At 38.2% G+C, this 25,013-nt stretch overlaps 2 protein-coding genes across 2 annotated transcripts; both read left to right on the top strand.

Moving 5' to 3' along the window:
• The first annotated feature begins 2,361 nt into the window (after positions 1-2,361).
• Positions 2,362-24,697, top strand: LOC134670136 (replication factor C subunit 5). Its single transcript, XM_063527823.1, has 8 exons — positions 2,362-2,544; positions 2,625-2,689; positions 2,767-2,894; positions 4,455-4,617; positions 20,505-20,664; positions 23,081-23,295; positions 23,857-23,934; positions 24,486-24,697. The coding sequence occupies exons 1-8, from the start codon at positions 2,510-2,512 to the stop codon at positions 24,650-24,652; spliced, it is 1,011 nt and encodes a 336-aa protein (XP_063383893.1). The 5' UTR covers positions 2,362-2,509; the 3' UTR covers positions 24,653-24,697.
• Positions 6,277-9,269, top strand: LOC134670138 (ras-related protein Rab-28-like). The gene is made up of 4 exons (XM_063527824.1): positions 6,277-6,781; positions 7,156-7,332; positions 7,893-8,126; positions 9,041-9,269. Exons 1-4 carry the CDS (start codon positions 6,665-6,667, stop codon positions 9,239-9,241), a joined length of 729 nt encoding a protein of 242 aa, XP_063383894.1. The 5' UTR covers positions 6,277-6,664; the 3' UTR covers positions 9,242-9,269.
• Positions 24,698-25,013: the final 316 nt, after the last annotated feature.

Raw genomic sequence — 25,013 nt, 5'->3', positions numbered from 1 at the left:
AAATGGTGTCCCATAGCAAAATAGGTTTTTAATAACAAATTATCTACATAAAATTTCCTCCAAAAAACATCTAGAACACTTTTCTCTAGGATCAATATTTCAAGCGATATTAAAGGAAGAAATTTAATTACAATCAGTTCACAGGCCACTTTTTTTTAGAGTTTCGTAAATAACTTGTAAACGGTGGCCCGTTGCAGAACAATATTCTACATAAATACTAAACATAAAATTGTCCACAAAAAAGGTTCTGTACACTTTTTCGCTACGATCAATATTCAAAGAGGTATTAAAGGGGGTAAGTCAATTATAATCAATTTTCAGGTCCCTATTTTTAGGTTTTCGTAAATGACTCGTAAAATAAGGCTCATAGCAAAATAAGTTCTTAATGTTCTTGTAAATAAATAATCGATATAAAATTTTCTACGAAAAACATATGGAACACTTTTCTCTTTTTAGGGTTCCGTACCTCAAAATGAAAATAAACCGGCTAAGCGCGAGTCGGACTCGCGTTGCAAGGGTTCCGTACATTACCCAATTTTTAACAATGTATTTTGTATATGTGAAACGCGAGTGATTGCCTTTAAAAAACCTGTCGGGATCGGTTCAAAAACTAAGTAATGCCCGACTCGCGCTTGACTGCATAATTCTAATAGGTTTTCCTGTCATCTATAGAGGTTCTATTTTGTATATTTTTTCAAAATTTTAGACCCAATAGTTTCGGAGATAAAGCCCCTCCCCCCAAAATAAAACATTAAAATACAAAAAATTACCATCGGGGGGATGGTCTGGCCTTTATCTCCGAAACTACTGGGTCTACATTTTTAAAATAAAATAAAATAAAATAGTTCTTTACCTATATAGACGAAAACCTAAAAATAGGGACCTGGAAATTGAATATAATTAACTTACCCCCTTTAATACCTCTTTAAATATTGATCGTAGCGAAAAAGTGTAAAGAACCTTTTTTGTGGACAATTTTATGTTTAGTATTTATGTAGAATATTGTTTTGCAACGGGCCACCGTTTACGAGTTATTTACGAAAAACTAAAAAAAAGTGACCTGTGAACTGATTGTAATTAAATTTCTTCCTTTAATATCGCTTGAAATATTGACCCTAGAGAAAAGTGTTCTAGATATTTTTTGGAGGAAATTTTATGTAGATAATTTGTTATTATAAACCTATTTTGCTATGGGACACCGTTTACGAGTTATTTACACAAAACTAAAAAGGGACTTTAAAATTGATTATAATTAACTTACCCGCTGCTTTGTCTTTTTAAATATTGATCCTAGCGAAAAGTGTTCTAAATGTTTCTTGTAGGAAATTTTACGTTTATTATTTATGTATAAGACTTTTTTTGATATGCGTCATACTTTTCAAATTATTAACGAAAAAATAAAAACAAGGAACCTTAAAATTTATTATAATTAACTTTCCCTCTTTATTATCTTTTTAAATATTGATCCCTGCAAAAAGTGTGCTGAAACTTTTTTATTCAAAATTTTGTGTAGATTATTAAAGTCTAACAACATTTTTTGATATTGGCCACCGTTTATGAGTTATTTACGAAAACCTAAAAAACGGGACCTTAGAAGTGATTATAGTTAAATTTCCCGCGTTGAAATCTCTTTGAATATTGATCCTAGCGAAAATTGTACTAAATCTTTCTTGTAGGCAATTTTATGTAGATTACTTATGTAATAGAACATTTTTTGCTATGCGCCACCGTTTAAGAGTTATTTACGAAAAACGAAAAAAAGGGACCTTTAATGTCAAATATCTCACTTCCGGTCAAGATTTCGATCGAGCAACCGGGCAACAAATTCGGATTCAGCAGGGTCTAATTAGGTTAAAAAACCCGGTTGCCAAAAAGTAATATGATTTGCCAGTCGCATCAAGAAGGAGAGCGATTTTTAATCTTTTTGTCTAGTCTATTATCACACTTGCGCATATCGAACGGTAGAGAGAGAGGCAGATAACGAAATTCGATATTCGCGGTAGACTGTAACTGACGACAGGGACGCAGCAATACGGAGACGTGAGATGCAGATATCTCTACCGTCTCTAAATAGCTGCGTACCCGTCGTCAGTGCTTTGTGTGCTCCTTTCTAGTGAGTATTATATTCTTGGCTTGTGTGTGTGAAACGCTTTTAACGCATTCACTGACAGGGGGCGTGGCCTAGGAACAAAATTGTATGACGGTGCACGCACATGTGTGTCGGGGGTAGTGAATGTGTTAAAGATACCGGTCACTGGTCATCACTCTTGCACACAGCGCATTTACTACTACTACTTCTGTTTTATATAACAACACATTTAGTATAGCAACACTACTAACGGTTTGTCAATGTCAATTGTCATGTCAAAAAGTCAAAGACGAATGTTTTGCAATTTGAGCGCGATTTCAACGTTGAAAAGAGATTTTCTTGTTCTTTTACTCTCATTTAATATAATTTGTACACAAATCTTAAGTAAAATAAATATAGCAACATATTGTTTCGCTCATAATGACTCAAGGCGACGCTACGAAAAATTTGCCTTGGTAAGTACACCTTTCAATAAACCGGCATTATTTCTAAAACAAATTTGAACACGTTAATATCTACTGTATTTTCTGTACAGGGTTGAAAAATATCGTCCGTCTAAACTAGAAGACTTAGTATCTCACGATGATATTATCAAAACAAGTAAGTATTTTCAATTTCATTTTGTAAGGTTATCAAGTGTGGAATACAGTGAATTACTGTTTTCTTGTTGTTTCCAGTCAACCAGTTTATGAAGGAGAACCAGTTACCACATTTACTGTTCTACGGCCCCCCTGGAACTGGCAAGACATCTACGATTCTAGCATGTGCCAAACAAATGTATACTCCTCAGCAATTCAATTCTATGGTTAGTATTTAACAATTGTGTATACCTACTCCATATGCATGATATGCATAGTGTATATACAATGCGAAATACAAGCTGTTTTTTTTTTCTTAGAAACTTGTAGTAGTACTTACCCTGCTTTCTGTACATTTTTTTTTTCTTGATCTTTAAAAAATCCAAAAAGACATGTATATTCTACCTGTGGGTGCTTTTATTGGGTCTATAATGCTATTAAAAAAGTTCAATGTATTGATTATAAATTGACAATATTTCATATTTTTAAGTGCTACTTTTTATTGTCTACATCGAAAAAACGCACTAATTTAAGGTACCCGTATTTTTTTTATTTTGCGTAAGTCCTATATTTTGGTCATAAAATCTATTTATATTGTTACTTGAAACAAAAGGGCGTATGTAACAAACGTCATTTGTGAGAATCGTGACGTCACGGATCTGTTTCATACACTGGAAAAAACGTTGAATTAATTTACGTTTGAGCATAGACAACAGTGCGAGTCACATAACTTCAAACGTTAAAAATAAAATCACAAATTAACAAGTGTCACAAACTTCAAAACTCAAGTCAAACGATTGGTTTTCATCCCGTTTTCAATAATATTTGTTTCTAGAAATGCCTCGTATTAAACATTGTTTTTTCAAAACATGCCAAAACAACACTGGTTTGTCGGCGAAAAAGAAGCTTTTTACTGTTCCGACGGACAATAAAGCTCAGTGGTGTGCAGCAGCCGGCTGGGATCATGTACCTACAAGGGCATTATTTATTTGCGAAGATCATCTGAATGTATGTACCTAATATCAGAATGTATGTAACTATGAATTTCTCATGTCTGGTTCTAAACAGAAGTAGAGAATACGTAGGTAGAAGAGCGTCGGTTGAAATGCCGGGACGTTCTTAAAGGTAGCTAGGTTACCTATTGTGGGAGTATAAATAGGTCATGGTTAAAGAAAGTACCGTAGAGTCCATTAAAATGCAGGGTCGTTTGGAAAGTCGTGATAATTCAGTGTCGTAAATAATAAAATCACACAAGAAAAATATCCGAACAATGTGAACTGTTAGTAAACCATTGTCAAGTGTCACTGGTAGTGAAGTGACAATGACAATGACAATGTCAACCCAATCGGAAGTCATTTCTTTGCTTGTAGTGGCAGAACTGAAGCAGCTGGGTGACGTCAATTTCCGTTTTAACTATTTTTAGAGATTTTGAATACAAAAAATCGTAAAAAATATATAAAATATATTTTTTTGTAATCTACAGGAGCCCCTCTCGAAATGGTTTTCGATTTAGGGATATTGAAATTTTTGAAATGTTGTCAATTGAAGCTGAATTCCTTTATGTCTGGAGAACACAAAAACTGGCTGTGTCTTGGGACTCTTGGGCCCTGTAATTATTGTATAGGTTCTTTACATTAGTTACAGTTAATATTTATTTCAAGAGCTTACAAATCTTAAAATAACTTTATGCATTAAAGTAATAAATGCTTCCTAGGTTAATTATGTTATCATTGTACATAGTTCTTACATTTAATTTAAATGCACTGAGTATATGATAATCTTCACAGGTGTTAGAGTTGAATGCATCAGATGACAGAGGCATAGGTATTGTGCGAGGACAGATACTGAGTTTTGCCTCCACTAGAACTATTTTCAAAGCCGGACCAAAGTTGATAATCCTGGATGAAGCAGATGCCATGACCAATGATGCACAGAATGCACTTCGCAGAAGTAAGTAGACTTTAATTTTTTGTTTAACACATTCACTGCCAAGACTGCTAGGTGGGTTTATTTTGTATAGGAAAAGAGGCACTTGGCACTAAAAGTGTTAATAAAAGAATTATTTTGATTTTAGTAAAGTGGGATTTACCAATATTGAATGTAAAGCCACCGGTGGGATTTACCAGTATTGAATGTGAAAAAAATCACCAAACACATTTGTAAAAACAAATGTGTTTGGTGATTTTTTTTTGTGTGGGCCTAAATAAAAAAAAAATCAAAAGCTGACAATCTAAAACAAATATTTATTATGGACCTTACAGACCAACTTATAACCTTAAATATTAATAAAAAGGAAAGAAGAACACAACAATTTGAAATGCCAAAATTAGTATTGAGTAGTGATGTACCGACTATTGATTTGGCCGACTAGCCGACTAGCCGACTAATCGGCGCTCGAATAGCCGATTAGTCGGCCGACTAGTCGGCTAGTCGGCCAGATCATTAGTTTCGTATAAGTTCAGGTGGAAAACAATAGTTTTGCTCCTTTAGTTGCGCTATTCATCATATTAGCTTGGCTAAAAGGTGTTCTCTACAGGTTCAAAGACCTATCACAAGAATCTTCGTTCAATATCTGTCTTTAGTTCTTTTATTTTACGATCCGGAGCAGACCAGTCAGTACAGATTGTAGGAGGTATTTCCAAGGCTCTATTTCCCGTATGAAGTCGCCAGTTAAGAATCTATCCCCTGTGGTCAGCGTCTTCACGAGCAACGTCTAGCCCTCACGAGCCCTGTCTAAGTCTCTAAATTTTGCAATAACATTAATAGTACCTCATGGCTCTACCATTAAAACAAAAACAAAAACTGAATAACAATAATAATAATTAGCGAAGAGTCTCGACCAACACCTAGAGAGACTCTCGCTGGGTGGCTGGATCAAGGGTCAGATGCAGAAGGCGGTAATTTTGGACACGGCGCGTATATTTAGTACGTCGGTTCCTCACTCTGCGGCCCTGACCACCGGCAGCTTGGGCCCTGCCCCGCTGCCGGCGGCACCCTAGGTTAGGTTTTTTATGTGTTTATATGTATTTTTTATTTTTTTGTAAGTGTTTTTATATTTTACTTTTATATTCATATTATAAATGACCTAGCCTAAGAAGAAAGATAAATAAAAAGTATAATAATTAACTGTCGAACTTGCACATGAAATTACACGAGAATCAGTTGAGATCGACCTGTAGAGGAAAACACCAGCGCACCAACATACGATAACGATCAAACGGTCAATTATTTATATGAACAAAAGTTTTCGTATGCATCCTGAATAGGTATTTTAGTGAAATAAACATAAAACATATGGTATTCTTTCACTAATAAAGTGCCGACTAATCGGCCATTTTTGCCGACTAGTCGCCGACTAATCGCCGACTACAAATGTGGCCGGATAGTCGGCTTTCCCGACTAGTCGGCGACTAGTCGGTACATCCCTAGTATTGAGCCAGTCTGTTCGGCAAGTTATATGATAAATAGCTTTCCATAGAGAAGGGTTCTTATGCTTCATGTGCAATAAGGGCCATTCTATCAGAATTTCTTATTATATGAGACCCTTCTGTGATGGAAAGCCACATATCATGTAGCCTAAAAAATCTTTTAGTGTTTTAGTGTGTAATATAAAACATACATATTTATGTGCCAAATACATAATAAAATATTTAAATAACTGCTCAGTGACCTTTATAACCATTTGTTATTGAAGCAGCAATCACTTAATGCCACACATATAATATGTATGACATGACATTCACTTGTTTGGGTTGTATGATTTGTGCTGTTGCTATGGTGATTGCTTGTACAAACATTACAAAAGTTTTCTAAGAAATATGAAACTCTTGTCACTGAGATTCCATGTGTTGACTACTTTAATTAAATTAAAAAGAAATATTTATAATAAGAACATTATATAGTAAATTATAATATATTAACTACAATTAATAGTAACAGTCTTAACTTTCAGTACTTTGCAACAACTTCTAAAAATAGTTTTTAAAATTTTATTTTTATGGTTGTTATACAATATAATTATACAATCCAAAATACAATGTCGGACAGTGAAGAAGATGAACTACAGAATAGAACAGTTAAAATTTCAGTTGTTGGTGAACCATCTACTGGCAAAGTAAGTAACATATAACCTATATATTTTAATTGCTTTGGCAGTTAATCACTTACTTTTAACTATGAATAATGTTATTAAATAATTAAATTTTCACCTTTTTTACTTTAATTGTGCGTGATCCCTCTTCCAGGCCGCACCAATCTAGGTTAATACCTACTTAACACAACTTAAATATGTTGTTTTTTTGCAAAAGTGCAATCTAATTTAAACCTTAAATCGGAGTGCTAGGGTTGAATTTATATTATCACTATGCTTGAGCCTGAAAAAGGATTAATAAGATGGAATACCTAACACTAAATCGGAAATCAGATGTGAAGTAGCGTCAGCAGAAAGCTACATAGTAAAATAAAATTGTATCTGGGTATGTGTTTTAGAGCAGCCTATGCGCGCGTTATTTGGGCGGCACAGCGGCCGCCGGCGGCACGCAGGGCGCCGAGGTGATGGCGGGGCAGTGTCTCGGGCTGCGGCCCGCCGTGCCGCTGCAGCTCTGCGACGTGGCCGGCAACGCGCTCGCCACGCGCATGCTGGAAAACTACCTCTACGCTGCTGATGTGAGCACACGCAATGTAGTGTACCGCGTACACCTACAGGAGTTGGTAAATGCTGTCTGAGGACCACCAAGGCGCTTAGAGCGGCGAAAGCTACCATAACAGTAAACCTATCTAAGATTTGCTGGTCATAAATGTCAAGGCTCATTTGCTGACAGAAAACTGCTTTTAAGTTACTTTTTTTTAAGTCGTAATTTAAATATAATACGCCTTCTCATTGCCTTGTACTTTATGGCTTATGTTTTTAGGCATGCACAAAGTATTTTCGCTATAAAATGTCTGTCTGACAGAAAACTCGCCTGCTCACTACAACAGATCCAAAGTCATGGTGTGCTTGGTTATATTATAAATATACATTATTTAAAAATGCATGTTTTAGTGAGATCAGTAGGCGTAGCACAAGAGCGCCGCGACAGTATCTCGCCCGCATGGACTATCTGTCGCTCTCTAATTAATATACCTAGTTAGAAAAAGACGGATAGTCTGTCTCGCGGACGAAATATTGTCGCGGCGCTACCGTGCTAAGCCGGCTGTCAAAATTGACGAATGTCTTTTCCTTTCAGGTAGTATTATTTGTTTATGACCTAACGAATTTACAAAGTTTCGAGAATTTAAACACTTGGATTACGACTGTAAAGAACATATTCGAAGCGGAAGTGAAGAAGCCTCTACTGGCCGTGTTTGGCAACAAGTCCGACTTGGAGCACCAGAGGGCCGTGCGGCTGTCGTGCGTGCAGAAGTTTGCTTCCGAGCATTTACTAGAGAATTATAAAGGTTCAGCGAGGACAGGTGAAATGGTGGGTGAATTTGCAGTATCGCGTCATGTGACAACTGATCCAATTTAACCTTTTCGCCGCCACGTCAATGAAGTAATAAAGTGTCATCAACGCCATGTCAAAAATTGCACGTAGACAACCCATATAACATATCAAGTCGTGGCGTGGGGGGCACGAAATGTACTGACTTTATATCAAGTCAATGGCGGCGAAAAAGTTAAACGCGCCTCAAAACCAAATACAAAATTTAAAAAAATTGTATTTTTGTGAAGTTGCACACAGTATATTTATTAGCTAATAAGTCAGCAAAGTAGTAGTAGTAGGTAAGTAGGTAAGTTCAGTCGGGTAGGTAAGTAGTAGTAGGTAAGTTCAGTCTATAGACATTAATTAGCACACATAGCTATGTGTGCTAATTAATGTGTATAGACTGAACTACTACACTGCTAAAACGTTGCACACTTGTACTATAAGATAAGTGATTAGGAAGAAGAGTGGGGCGCGTCCGCGTGGATGGCACAAACTCTAAACAGTAGGAGTAGACCAATCTCCGAACATTTACGAATGCACGTTCGCCGTTCAGTAATTAAAAGTAATTCAATGTTGAGATATTTCGCTTGCTCAGGTATCAATATTAGCACGAGGAGCTAAACAACAACTTTGTCTACCAAATAACTATGTTCCAACAACGCTGAAGAGCCCATCAACGTGCACACTAGCGCCACTGCTAAATAATCGTGATTATTTAAATTTGCGACAGGTATTTAAAAAAGGGGACCGCTACGTACTGTATTGTGTATTTAAGTACCTTTTGAATACGTCAAACTAGTTTTTATGTTGCTGGATTCGTCAATCTATGCGTCCAAAGTTAAAACGGCCGTTTTTGTCTTGAGTTCCTAGATCGACGATCAGGTTGTACAGTAATGCAATATTTGCAGGTAAACACTGCGTTCACGAACCTAGTGGCGAGCGTGATCGGCGTGAAGGTGCGCGCGGCGCCGCCGGCGGCGAGCAACGGGCGCGCGCGGCCGCCGGAGCCCCCGCCCGCCGCCGCCGAGCCGCGCCACTCCCTCATCATGAACAGGAAGGCGCTGAGGCGCGTGCAGCGGGCTTCTAGCTCCATCTGCGTTTTACAATAAAGTCGTTGATTTGATATGTTGTTGATTCATTATACCTACTTAGGCCCACTTGCACCATTCCACTAACCTGGGGTTAACCGGTTAAACCTGGAGTTACCATGGTTAACAGTACAATTTGACACTGGGTTAACGGTTTAACTGCTTAACCCCGGGTTATTGGGATGGTGCAACCCATATAACCATTCCAGTCGCAGAATCATCAAAGTGGTAACTAAATGTCAGATGTGTCGTAACAGAGTCCACACAATGTGTCTAGAATTGTTTCGAAACAAAGTGTCGTCGCCGTGTCTACACTTTTCCGTAACAAGGTGTCGACACATTTGTGTGCACTTTGCGTGCGGTTTGCGACTAAATCTGACAGCAAATTTGTGACAGCAAATGTCAATATAAAATACCTCTCGAAAACCAAGGTTTGTCAAACTACTATTAGTGTCTCGTGTGCTCGTAAGTAATTCTAGTAAGTCATCATGGGCGATGCGAATGATAAAAATAGACCAAAACCATATAAACATCCAACACCCGTCAACCTTTTACAGAAAAGTTTTTAAAGAAATGCAATTAGCTACTTAGGTCAGCCAACGAATGCTCAAAAAAGTTGTAGAGGGAAATGCTCGGAACACAATTTTTGACTCTGTAACTTGGTTTGGACAAGTTAGGAGGTGAACATATCAAAAGTCCCCGGCCGTAGCCCTTGAGCGGGGGGAAGAGAGGGGGCTTTGAATGTCCCATTTTCCGGTTTTTCGATTATATCTCGGAAACTATGCATCTTAGCGACATGGCCACTTATACAAAATGAAAGTTAATTTAATTTGTTACAAGTTTATTCAGTCAATTTTTTCGATATGTTGAATAGTTTTTGAGATATCCGCTCTTGAAAGTTTATTTAGGGCTCTCAATTTTATCTTGATATATCTACATCAGTGAAGGTGCTAGGTCGTGTATGGTATCGTTTTCGTATAAATCTGGGTTGCTGAATCCATTTAAGGTATCACATTGAAACCATTCCACAAAATTTAAAAAATCTTTTTAGGGTTCCGTACCTCAAAAGTAAAAAACGGAATCCTTATAGGATCACTCGTGCGTCTGTATGTCTGTCTGTTTGAATACACAAAATAGTTCTTTACCTATAGATGACAGGAAAACCTATTAGAAATGTGCAGTCAAGCGCGAGTCGGACTTAATGTACGGAACCCTTAATACGCGAGTCCGTCTCGCACTTGGTCGGTTTTTTTTAACTCCTCTTGACGCTTAACCGCTGAACCGATTTCGTTGAAATTTGGTATAGAAATAGTTTGCGTCCCGGAACAGGACATAGGATAGATCTTATAACCAAAATCATCTTTTGAAGGTGTGAAAAGTGGCGTGGAAATTTGTACGGGAAATCAATAACCGCTGAACCGATTTATATTAAATTTGGGATGGTCTACATCTTTGATTTAGTTAAAAATTATAAAAAAAACATGACTTCAAACCTAAACTTAAACAGTATTAACTTCAAGAAGTCAATTCTGAATTCCTCCCTACACCTCATTTCACACCTTTGAAGGATGATTTTTGAGATAACTTATTATGTCCTGTCTCGGGACTCAAAATATATGTGTACTAAATTTAAATTAAAACTGTTCAGCAGTTTAAGCGTGAAGAGGAGTTTAAAAGAAAGTAAGTTTATATGTTTTTACTTTGGAATGGTGTCAATGTGATACCATAACTAAATTTGGTACTGCGAATTTATACGAAAACGATACCAAACATGGCCTCGTTTTACTGTTGTAGAAGTCAAAATAAAATTGAGAGCCCTAAATTCTTATTACTTGACCAAACTTGTGTAGAAGGAAAAGGAAAAATAAAAGTCTTCGGCAGGAATATAAGACACAAATATTTTTTTTTTTGCGTTACTTTTTCAATCATCAAATATAAACATACCTTGATTATATTATTCTAGTGAGATCCTCACAGATAAACAAAAACATTTACTTAAAAAATTACAAGGTCGAAATGTCATGGAACTTGTGAGAGTAATACGTGAAAAATAAAAACTTTTATGACAAAAAAATCTGGACACAATTTAAGAAGCATCCTATTGCGTCGAGGAATCATCTGTATTTTTGCTTGTTTCATTACCTCCTCGCTTCTTTTTTTGTCCTTTGTATTCTGTAGCAATTTGTTAGATCTGAAAATAAAGATAACTTGCGTCGTCACGGATGTCGATTTATAGGTTTTAGGGAGTGCAGAATTCGAAAACGATGATCATTTTATAATCCAAGATGGCCGCTACGTATTTTGTCATAAAAGTCGTCATGAATATCATTTTATAGGTTTTAGGAAGTGCCGATTTCGAAAATGATGACCAGTTTGGAATCCAAGATGTGTGCCGTGCACTTTATCATAAAAGTCGTCATGGATATCGTTTTATAGGTTTTAGGGAGTGCAGAATTCGAAAATGATGACCATTTTGGATTCCAAGATGTCTGCAGTGCACTTTGTCATATAAGCCGTCATAGATGTTGATTTATAGGTGTTAGGAAGAGCAGATTTCGAAAATGATGACCATGACCAACAAAACGACATCCATGTCGACTTTTAACATAGTGCATGGCCGCCATCTTGGATTCCAAAATAGTTATTATTTTCGAAATCTGCGCTGCCTAAAACCTATAAAATGGCAGCCATGACGACTTTAATGACATACTGCATGGCCGCCATTTTGGATTCCAAAATGGCCATCATTTTCGAAATCTGCGTCCCCTAAAACCTATAAAACGACATCCATGACGACTTTTATGACATAGTGCATGGCCGCCATCTTAGAATCCAAAATGGTCATCGTTTTTGAAATCTGCGCCCCCTAAAACCTATAAAACGACACCCATGACGACTTTTATGACATAGTGCATGGCCGCCATTTTGGAATCGAAAATGGTTATCGTTTTCGAAATCTGCGCCCCCCAAAACCTATAAAACGACACCCATGACGACTTTTATGACATAGTGCATGGCCGCCATTCTGGATTCCAAAATGGTCATCATTTTCGAAAGCGGGGCCCCCTAAAACCTATAAAACGACATCCATGACGACTTTTATGACATAGTGCATGGCCGCCATCTTGGAATCCAAATTGGTCATCGTTTTCGAAATCTGCGCCCCTTAAAACCTATAAAACGACACCCATGACGACTTTTATGACATAGTGCGTGGCCACCATTTTGGAATCCAAAATGGTCATCATTTTCTAAATCTGCGCCCCCCAAAACCTATAAAACGACACCCATGACGACTTTTATTACATAGTGCATGGCCGCCATTTTGGATTTCAAAATGGTCATCATTTTCTAAATCGGGGCCCCCTAAAACCTATAAAACGACACCCATGACGACTTTTATGACATAGTGCATGGCCGCCATCTTGGAATCCAAAATGGTAATCATTTTTGAAATCTGCGCCTCCTAAAACCTATAAAACGACACCCCTGACGACTTTTATGGCATAGTGCATGGCCGCCATTTTGGATTCCAAAATGGTCATCATTTTCAAAATTGGGGCCCCCTAATATGTATAAAACGACATCCATGACGACTTTTATGACACAGTGCATGGCCGCCATTTTGGATTCCAAAATGGTCATCATTTTCGAAATCGGCACTCCCTAAAACCTATAAATCGACACCCATCTCGACTTTTATGACAAAGTGTTTGGCTACCATCTGCATGCAAGACATTTCTATTATTTTTACGTACAAAAATGGCCCCCTGTCAACTTCCAACCGAGATTTAATCGATAATTTATTCGATTAATGTTCAGATTAATTCAATTTCAATATATGTTAGGTCGACTAATCGTGATTAAAATTTGAGGATTAACTTTTTTTATTCCATTAATTAGTCGAATAAACAGTTAATCTATTAAATCCCATCTCTGACCACGTCATTTTTACACTTTGAGAATATCTGAAAACAAATGAACACAAGGAGCCATTTTGCAAATCCAGTAACTTTGTTATTACTTTTGACAGCGCGTGTCATGTGTCTACACAGAGTCGACACAAAGTCGAAACATTTGCGACTACTTTGTGACTGCAATATTTCTCAGCCTTAAACCATATTTATACATCATAATTAACAAGTTTCGTAGTATGTAAAGCGTTATTTCTGTTATTTAAGTATAGTATACGCATCGAAGTACTAAAAATGCATCAAATAATATATTTATGAACACAAGCACTGAGAAGTAAACAATTTCATTTCCGGCTAAACTAAAACAATGTGGTGGCGCGTTGATTATATTACACTTAGTTTATCAAATCACTCGAGCAGTTTAATTCCCCATAATAATTTAAGTCCTATTGTAATATAAATGCAAACAATATATAATTACGTCTTGTAATCCGTTTTAGAGATGGCGTATTAATGTCACTTACTTTTATTTAACTATTTTTCCATCTGACAGTTTCCATTTGACAGGAACAAAATGAACGAATGAACGAATGATTTTGGCATAAAGTAGTCGCAAACCCGAAACAATGTGTGCACACGGCGACCACACTTTATGTCACTTTGTGTCATGTGTCGACCCTTCCCCATTTCTGGTAACTGTGTCGACACGGCGACGACTCTGCGACTGGAATTGTGACCGAAACAGACGGTGTCGACACAAGATGTGTCTACACCGCGTCGTAACGGCGACTGGAAATGGTTGTATGGGAAGTGGGTCTTAGAAGCTTAAAAACATATTGGATCTTGCAAACCTTGACCCACAATAGACACATCAGTCTCTTTCCCCATTGCGGTGCTGTCAGTTTTTGGCAAGGTCTTCGAAACCGTTGTCAACAATAGAATCAAAAATCAAACGGCCGCTCAACTTGATGACGCTCAACATGGCTTTAGGACTGGTAGATCAACCACAACAAATCACATCTGCTTTATAGATTATGTGAATACAGCCATGGATCACCGGTCCCAGGTAGACGCGGCCTATTTTGATTTTAAAAAAGCGTTCGATTTGGTTGACAATGACGTTTTGCTACAGAAGTTAGCTGGGTTCGGATTCACGCCTAAGCTGATAAATTTTTTTGCAGATTACCTACGTGGTCGTTGTCAGTACGTAGCATTGTCCGGATATCAGTCCCAGCCATATTACACCCGATCAGGTGTTAGTCAGGGCAGCACGTTGGGACCGACTCTGTTTCTACTGATGATCAACGATCTACCGAAGGTCGTCAGAAACTCTAGGTGCCTATTATTTGCAGATGATCTCAAGCTCTTCCTGCAGATTGGTGAACGGGATGACTGTGCCAAACTGCAGAAAGATATTGAGGCTGTTGTAGATTGGAGTGATGCTAACAAACTGCAATTTAACGCATCTAAGTGTAAAACCGTCACTTTTACTAGGGCTCGTTCACCAGTGTACGCTGCATACCATCTTCGAGACGTTCCGCTTGAAAGAGTCAGTGAAATATCTGATTTGGGACTCAAACTGGATGTGGAGCTGGACTTCCGTACACATATAACACAGACGTGTAAAGCCGCTACGAAAACGCTCGGGTTCATAATGAGGGTATCCGCGCAGTTTAAAAACATCAGGGTAGCGATATTGTTGTACAATGCTTACGTCCGGCGCAAGTTAGAGTTTGGAGCCATAGCGTGGGACCCCAGGGAGGAAAAATACCAGTTAATGGTGGAGAGAGTCCAAAGACGATTCGCCCGATACCTGTACAAGAGGCAGTATGGATACTACCCTCTCCTGTATCCTTCGCTTTTCGTCTCGGGTATGGTGGGGCTTCATACGCTGGAGCTCAGGCGGAAACTGTTGTTGTTGTTACACTACTATGGAGTAATAAACAACACAGTAAATAATCCGAGTGTACTGGCTCGACTCGGCCTGTTCGTCCCGGTGTGGCGTCCCTGTCCCCCGGGCCTGAGCGCGCTGCCCGCGCGGCGCCCGGCGCGCCTATTCGCGGGGTGCCCCGCGCGCACCCGCCGCGCCGCTAACTCGCCCACGGCTCGGGCTTTAGAGCTTCTTAATGTCTTGTCCAAGTTTGCCCCGCAGATCGACATATTCGCGGATAGTGTTGGTAGTTTTGGCAAAGAGCTCTCAGTATTCCTGAGTCGTTATCTGACCAAAAAATGTGTGACATGAAAAATTTTATAATAATTTTAATTTAATTTTTAATTTAATGAAAAAATGGATGAAGAAGAAGTGTATAGCTGGTTTGTAAGCGATTTAGTGCATCTGTTATGCTTATGAATGTCTAATAAATAAACAATTAAACAATTAAACAATTTTCCCCATCCCTTGATAGAAACGACCTTAACCTTTATATCTTTGGCGCTATTAAGTTACTTTCAAGGGAATAGACCTGGAAAAAGAAATGCGAATGGTTTTGCTTTTATTCTTTGGAATAAGTACGTACGTACGGTCAGCCAAAAAAGTGACTTTCTTGGCTGACTGTACTATAGGATTACCGAAGACAAATTATAGTTTGTTATAGGTAGAGAAGAGAGGCTTTTATAAACAAGCTTTTAAGCTTGCGTCTTGTTTACCCATACAACCATTTCCAGTCGCCGTTACGACGCGGTGTAGACACATCTTGTGTCGACACCGTCTGTTTCGGTCACAATTCCAGTCGCAGAGTCGTCGCCGTGTCGACACAGTTACCAGAAATGGGGAAGGGTCGACACATGACACAAAGTGACATAAAGTGTGGTCGCCGTGTGCACACATTGTTTCGGGTTTGCGACTACTTTATGCCAAAATCATTCGTTCATTCGTTCATTTTGTTCCTGTCAAATGGAAACTGTCAGATGGAAAAATAGTTAAATAAAAGTAAGTGACATTAATACGCCATCTCTAAAACGGATTACAAGACGTAATTATATATTGTTTGCATTTATATTACAATAGGACTTAAATTATTATGGGGAATTAAACTGCTCGAGTGATTTGATAAACTAAGTGTAATATAATCAACGCGCCACCACATTGTTTTAGTTTAGCCGGAAATGAAATTGTTTACTTCTCAGTGCTTGTGTTCATAAATATATTATTTGATGCATTTTTAGTACTTCGATGCGTATACTATACTTAAATAACAGAAATAACGCTTTACATACTACGAAACTTGTTAATTATGATGTATAAATATGGTTTAAGGCTGAGAAATATTGCAGTCACAAAGTAGTCGCAAATGTTTCGACTTTGTGTCGACTCTGTGTAGACACATGACACGCGCTGTCAAAAGTAATAACAAAGTTACTGGATTTGCAAAATGGCTCCTTGTGTTCATTTGTTTTCAGATATTCTCAAAGTGTAAAAATGACGTGGTCAGAGATGGGATTTAATAGATTAACTGTTTATTCGACTAATTAATGGAATAAAAAAAGTTAATCCTCAAATTTTAATCACGATTAGTCGACCTAACATATATTGAAATTGAATTAATCTGAACATTAATCGAATAAATTATCGATTAAATCTCGGTTGGAAGTTGACAGGGGGCCATTTTTGTACGTAAAAATAATAGAAATGTCTTGCATGCAGATGGTAGCCAAACACTTTGTCATAAAAGTCGAGATGGGTGTCGATTTATAGGTTTTAGGGAGTGCCGATTTCGAAAATGATGACCATTTTGGAATCCAAAATGGCGGCCATGCACTGTGTCATAAAAGTCGTCATGGATGTCGTTTTATACGTATTAGGGGGCCCCAATTTTGAAAATGATGACCATTTTGGAATCCAAAATGGCGGCCATGCACTATGCCATAAAAGTCGTCAGGGGTGTCGTTTTATAGGTTTTAGGAGGCGCAGATTTCAAAAATGATTACCATTTTGGATTCCAAGATGGAGGCCATGCACTATGTCATAAAAGTCGTCATGGGTGTCGTTTTATAGGTTTTAGGGGGCCCCGATTTAGAAAATGATGACCATTTTGAAATCCAAAATGGCGGCCATGCACTATGTAATAAAAGTCGTCATGGGTGTCGTTTTATAGGTTTTGGGGGGCGCAGATTTAGAAAATGATGACCATTTTGGATTCCAAAATGGTGGCCACGCACTATGTCATAAAAGTCGTCATGGGTGTCGTTTTATAGGTTTTAAGGGGCGCAGATTTCGAAAACGATGACCAATTTGGATTCCAAGATGGCGGCCATGCACTATGTCATAAAAGTCGTCATGGATGTCGTTTTATAGGTTTTAGGGGGCCCCGCTTTCGAAAATGATGACCATTTTGGAATCCAGAATGGCGGCCATGCACTATGTCATAAAAGTCGTCATGGGTGTCGTTTTATAGGTTTTGGGGGGCGCAGATTTCGAAAACGATAACCATTTTCGATTCCAAAATGGCGGCCATGCACTATGTCATAAAAGTCGTCATGGGTGTCGTTTTATAGGTTTTAGGGGGCGCAGATTTCAAAAACGATGACCATTTTGGATTCCAAGATGGCGGCCATGCACTATGTCATAAAAGTCGTCATGGATGTCGTTTTATAGGTTTTAGGGGACGCAGATTTCGAAAATGATGGCCATTTTGGAATCCAAAATGGCGGCCATGCAGTATGTCATTAAAGTCGTCATGGCTGCCATTTTATAGGTTTTAGGCAGCGCAGATTTCGAAAATAATAACTATTTTGGAATCCAAGATGGCGGCCATGCACTATGTTAAAAGTCGACATGGATGTCGTTTTGTTGGTCATGGTCATCATTTTCGAAATCTGCTCTTCCTAACACCTATAAATCAACATCTATGACGGCTTATATGACAAAGTGCACTGCAGACATCTTGGAATCCAAAATGGTCATCATTTTCGAATTCTGCACTCCCTAAAACCTATAAAACGATATCCATGACGACTTTTATGATAAAGTGCACGGCACACATCTTGGATTCCAAACTGGTCATCATTTTCGAAATCGGCACTTCCTAAAACCTATAAAATGATATTCATGACGACTTTTATGACAAAATACGTAGCGGCCATCTTGGATTATAAAATGATCATCGTTTTCGAATTCTGCACTCCCTAAAACCTATAAATCGACATCCGTGACGACGCAAGTTATCTTTATTTTCAGATCTAACAAATTGCTACAGAATACAAAGGACAAAAAAAGAAGCGAGGAGGTAATGAAACAAGCAAAAATACAGATGATTCCTCGACGCAATAGGATGCTTCTTAAATTGTGTCCAGATTTTTTTGTCATAAAAGTTTTTATTTTTCACGTATTACTCTCACAAGTTCCATGACATTTCGACCTTGTAATTTTTTAAGTAAATGTTTTTGTTTATCTGTGAGGATCTCACTAGAATAATATAATCAAGGTATGTTTATATTTGATGATTGAAAACGTAACGCAAAAAAAAAAATATTTGTGTCTTATATTCCTGCCGAAGACTTTTATTTTTCCTTTTCCTTCTACACAAGTTTGGTCAAGTAATAAGAATTTAGGGCTCTCAATTTTATTTTGACTTCTACAACAGTAAAACGAGGCCATGTTTGGTATCGTTTTCGTATAAATTCGCAGTACCAAATTTAGTTATGGTATCACATTGACACCATTCCAAAGTAAAAACATATAAACTTACTTTCTTTTAAACTCCTCTTCACGCTTAAACTGCTGAACAGTTTTAATTTAAATTTAGTACACATATATTTTGAGTCCCGAGACAGGACATAATAAGTTATCTCAAAAATCATCCTTCAAAGGTGTGAAATGAGGTGTAGGGAGGAATTCAGAATTGACTTCTTGAAGTTAATACTGTTTAAGTTTAGGTTTGAAGTCATGTTTTTTTTATCATTTTTAACTAAATCAAAGATGTAGACCATCCCAAATTTAATATAAATCGGTTCAGCTGTTATTGATTTCCCGTACAAATTTCCACGCCACTTTTCACACCTTCAAAAGATGATTTTGGTTATAAGATCTATCCTATGTCCTGTTCCGGGACGCAAACTATTTCTATACCAAATTTCAACGAAATCGGTTCAGCGGTTAAGCGTCAAGAGGAGTTAAAAAAAACCGACCAAGTGCGAGACGGACTCGCGTATTAAGGGTTCCGTACATTAAGTCCGACTCGCGCTTGACTGCACATTTCTAATAGGTTTTCCTGTCATCTATAGGTAAAGAACTATTTTGTGTATTCAAACAGACAGACATACAGACGCACGAGTGATCCTATAAGGATTCCGTTTTTTACTTTTGAGGTACGGAACCCTAAAAAGCTTTTTTAAATTTTGTGGAATGGTTTCAATGTGATACCTTAAATGGATTCAGCAACCCAGATTTATACGAAAACGATACCATACACGACCTAGCACCTTCACTGATGTAGATATATCAAGATAAAATTGAGAGCCCTAAATAAACTTTCAAGAGCGGATATCTCAAAAACTATTCAACATATCGAAAAAATTGACTGAATAAACTTGTAACAAATTAAATTAACTTTCATTTTGTATAAGTGGCCATGTCGCTAAGATGCATAGTTTCCGAGATATAATCGAAACACCGGAAAATGGGACATTCAAAGCCCCCTCTCTTCCCCCCGCTCAAGGGCTACGGCCGGGGACTTTTGATATGTTCACCTCCTAACTTGTCCAAACCAAGTTACAGAGTCAAAAATTGTGTTCCGAGCATTTCCCTCTACAACTTTTTTGAGCATTCGTTGGCTGACCTAAGTAGCTAATTGCATTTCTTTAAAAACTTTTCTGTAAAAGGTTGACGGGTGTTGGATGTTTATATGGTTTTGGTCTATTTTTATCATTCGCATCGCCCATGATGACTTACTAGAATTACTTACGAGCACACGAGACACTAATAGTAGTTTGACAAACCTTGGTTTTCGAGAGGTATTTTATATTGACATTTGCTGTCACAAATTTGCTGTCAGATTTAGTCGCAAACCGCACGCAAAGTGCACACAAATGTGTCGACACCTTGTTACGGAAAAGTGTAGACACGGCGACGACACTTTGTTTCGAAACAATTCTAGACACATTGTGTGGACTCTGTTACGACACATCTGACATTTAGTTACCACTTTGATGATTCTGCGACTGGAATGGTTATATGGGTAATAATCAACTTACGAGCTTACAGGCTAGCTAGTCTATAATTAATTATTTAATCTGTGTGAGTTGGGTATATTCGTCCGATTTCGTCTATCATAGATAGGTACTTATGTACTTAACCCACTCACTACTATGTGAAGTACCTATACAAAATATTTAAGCCAATGCAAACAAACCTTTCTTTTCTTTGTTTCCAGTAATAGAAAAGTACACGGAGAACGTGCGTTTCTGCATAATCTGCAACTACCTCGGCAAGATCATCCCGGCGCTGCAGTCGCGGTGCACGCGGTTCCGCTTCGCGCCGCTGCACGCCGCGCAGGTCGTGCCGCGCCTACGCGAAGTCGCAGCTGCAGAGGGGTTAGTCATTCTCAATACCTATTGTTATTTCCATTTATATTTATTTGTAAAGTATTATAGAACTACACAGAGAACGTGCATTATTTTAAAAATTAGTCAGGTTAGTATTTAGGGCATACTGAAAATTCCTGGAACTAGCCACTTAGAAAAAATAAGTCGTCTCATATATCAAAATCCAGAAATTTTCAGTATATCCTCCTCCTCCTCCTTAGTCGTACACTCTTGTCAGAGTGGTCGTGGTTATGGGTTGTCCTTTTCTATGTTTATTGTGGCTGTTGCGATACTCCTCCATCTCTCTCTGTTTGTGGCACTCCGAGCAGCCTCAGTCAGGGAACATTTCGTCGTGGACTTTATGAGATCCGTCCACCTTGTAGGAGATCGGCCACGAGAACGTTGACCTTCCACTCTACCCTGCACTACCAACCGCTCCATCGACTTTTCGTGGCGGATGATATGTCCAAACATTTTCAGTATTCGCACTTGCACAATCGACGAAAGTCTTTGCTTAACATTTAACTCTTTTAGGATGGAGAGATTAGTACGGCGAGCCGTCCATTTTATTCTCAGCAACCGTCTCCAGCACCACATTTCAAGTGCGTCAATCTTCTTGCGATCTTTTTCACGGATTGTCCATGTTTCAGCTCCATACAAGAAAATTGGAAATACTAAACACCTCATGAGTCGAACCTTTGTGTTTTTGGTTATTCGGCGATCTTTCCATATTTTCGTGAGCTTCTCCACAGCTGATCGTGTTACAGCACAACGTCTTTTAATTTCAGTATATACTGCAAAGCCTATGGTTCCTGTTCCTATATGATTTTGATTATATATATTTTTGTTTATTAAATACCATAAGATTTTTTATAATATTTACAATGCTTGTTATATGCATTTTTTGAGAGTGATTGATTCCCTGTAACCTAATTCCACCAATTAGTCTGCCAATAGGTATACCTTATTGTCTGTTTTTAAGCACGTGGCACGAGTAGGTAAGTAAGGGTAACATTCCATTTCCAACGACAGCTGCACTACTGTCAATTTTACTATGGAAATTGACAATGACAGCAACGCGTTCAGTACCGGTAATGCAGCTGCGGTTAGAAATGGAATGTTACCATTAGTGAAAATAAACGACACTTGTTTCTCACATCACCGCCCAGGTATACGCTCCCCCGTTCCTTTCTTTTGCCTGCGAATCCTCCGATACCCTGCGCGAACTGTATATAACATGCGATATAATAGTTTGTACATTTTGAGTATCGTTCACATTCTGCAGTTAAAATATTGCACTGCTATTTTTTTCATGCCAATTTGTTTTGTATTGTATGCAATATTTGCCTTTTTGCGAATTCAAAAATATATGCGCTGTAGCTATTGATCACACCCTTTTTACAAGCTTTTATTTAGTTTCACCTGACCGTTGTCTGTCTGTGTGTAATCAAATCTTGCAAGTTTTTGATCCACTTCCCGGTTTCCGATTGAGCTGAAATTTTGCATGCATGTATAAATCGGATGACAATGCAATATTATGGTACCATCGAGCTGATCTGATGATGGAGACAGGAGGTGGCCATAGGAACTCTGTGATGAAACAACGTAACCTAATTGTTTTAGGGTTTTTTAGAATTGTCTTGATGAGTATTAGTTGTCTGTCGTAAGAAAAGTATAGTCAGCGATAAAAGCTTGTACCAAAAATGAAATTTTTGCCAATTCCATGCATATTACATGTATAGCCACTAAAACTGTACATCTATTATACGTAATAATAATAGTAGATAAAATACATAGGTACCTATACCTAATAGCAATGATATTGATAGTCGAATACCAGTAGATAACATTAATGGTTCATTAATCTCCTAGTTGATATTTAATAAGATACGTGATTGTTTGACCGCACAGATTATTTTGCTTGGGTACACGTTTTCCATTGATAATTGGTATCAGTGAGTCTACACATTATTCCACATTATTCTTGATAAGTTAATTACTTAGTTTACTGATTAAATACGTAAGTTATTGAGATATTTTTGTCGTTAAAATATATAGAGTACTATAGATCTAATATTTCGTCCTACAAGGATCTTTGATATTATGTTTTATGTAAGGTACTTAACGTAAGGTAAGCTACACGTAAATCAATATTTACAAGATTTTATTCTAAAGAGTAGCGTATGGTCAATAAGAATATTGTCCCCATGTGAAATTCATAGAACATGTCCCAGGATTATTTTAAGGAATGGGTTATGTATTCTTCATATCACTCACACTCTACTTTGTTACACTGTACGAGCGACGAAAATTTACCTCCTTTATGAATTTCTATTATTTAGGCATGGTATAAGTTTAAGTTTTAGGGAATAACTGATTGCTCAAGAATGTCTTAGATTGTATTAATGTAGTGTTTGTTCCTTAGCGTGGATATATCAGAAGACGGATTAAAGGCGCTGCTCACACTCTCCGGCGGCGACATGCGTAAAGTCCTCAACACACTGCAAAGCACGTGGCTCGCGTACCGCCGCGTTACAGAAGACACTGTGTACACTTGCGTTGGACACCCGCTGCGGTCTGACATCAACGCGATTCTCAACTGGTTGCTCAATGAGAATGACTTCGCTGCGTGCTTTAAGAGTATCCTTTTTAATCGAATTTTAAATTAGCACTCGTTGCGAGCGAGTCGTTTGGCAAGTACTTGCCAGATGCCTTGTCGGTTTACTAATTCTACTCTATCAGATTCTCTAAATCCTGTTCGTTCTAGGTCAGGGGTTCTCAAACTGTGCGACGCGACGCCCTGAGGTAGACAGTGCAGAGGGGCGCCGTGACGCAAATCTCCTCACGATGTTACCTATCTATTTCGAATAGCCTAGCTAGGTTAGTGCGCCGAGATTACATTTTAAACTTGGGAATCCCCGATCTAGTTAATATTCAAAACACAAAAGTTTATTCTGCGAATAGGCTCAAGGGCTTTACACAATTTAATCACAAGTCAATTTATATTACTAACATGCGATGTCTTTGTTAGCAATTATTATCACAGAAGTGAAGTAGGATTATGCTCCTTCGAACCAGATAAGTGCCTTTTCCAACCAACATCTGCTCTATGTTACAGTTGGTATTTAGATGTACCTAACTATTTAGATTTCGCCCGAAACTATTGACCCTTGTGCCAATATTTTCTGAACTTTTATTCAGATATACAGGATCTCAAGATAGCAAAAGGTTTGGCTCTCAGTGATATATTGACAGAAGTTCATACGGTTATACAAAGAAGTAAGTAAACATAACACAGTCATATATTTTCTTGTATAGATTATTTTATGCTTCTCTGCTGTGTTACGTTATTCCTTCTATTGTAGTTGATGCAACTGGACCTAAAGATACAATTGGTGTTACGCAGCCTGTTAAGGTAAAGATCTAAAGTCGATTCACTTAAGCTCATGGCAATAGGTCGAATGAGTGAACAAATGGATTAACATATGTATTTGGTATCACAAGGGTGCCACTTTACAATAGAATACCCTAAAACTCTTCCATGAAGGAATCATGAGGATACTTAGCAAATAAAGCGTGCTCTGACGTAGGTGACTTTCTTTAAAATAGTGCAATAGCTGTGCCAATTCAAGGAATCATGTTGTTAAAAGCGCTAAGGGCTCATTTAGAAGGTGCACGAACTTGCATGCGATTTTAGTTACATTGCGGACCATTGAGATTACAACAATTCAGCCGACCGATCCAATGAGTAATGAAGCTCGCATACGAGTTCTCGCACCGTCTACATGAGCCCTAAGGCTAGAAGCTACAGAGAGTTTATTGTTCTCCAGTGAAGTTGCCACCGGAGGTGCTCGTGTCCCTGCTGATCAAGATGTCGGACGCGGAGGCGCGGCTCGCCAGCGGCTGCAGCGAGCGCATCGAGCTCGCCGCGCTCATTGCCGCCTTCCAGGTGGCCCGAGACCAAGTCAAACTCGACCAAGTGCAGCCTGAACAATAGGTACTGTGCATCTTGTGTTTTTATATAATAAAATTTCAAAAAGAAGACATACGATTTTATTGTCTTCACCCTTAGCGTGCAAGCGACCTGAGATAAGCCCGATTTAGACGATGCGAGAACTCGCATGCGAGTTTCATACCATTGCGGGTTTTGATTGGTCGGTTGAATTGAACGTAATCCACAGTCCGCAATGTAACTAAAATCTCAACGTCGACCTGTGACTAAAGTCAAACTGGACCATGTGCAGACTAAACAATAGGTATCGAGAATCTTGTATTGTTATTCAACAAATTTTACAAAAAAGATGACAGGTTTTTATCTTATTTAGCGTGACAATCGGGGGTTAGATCAACTGGGACCA

Source organism: Cydia fagiglandana, chromosome 13, assembly GCF_963556715.1.
Source record: "Cydia fagiglandana chromosome 13, ilCydFagi1.1, whole genome shotgun sequence".
NCBI classification, from domain to species: Eukaryota; Metazoa; Arthropoda; class Insecta; order Lepidoptera; family Tortricidae; genus Cydia; species Cydia fagiglandana.
The sequence above is the reverse complement of the archived record's forward strand: the minus strand, read 5'-3'. Positions and strand labels throughout refer to the sequence as shown.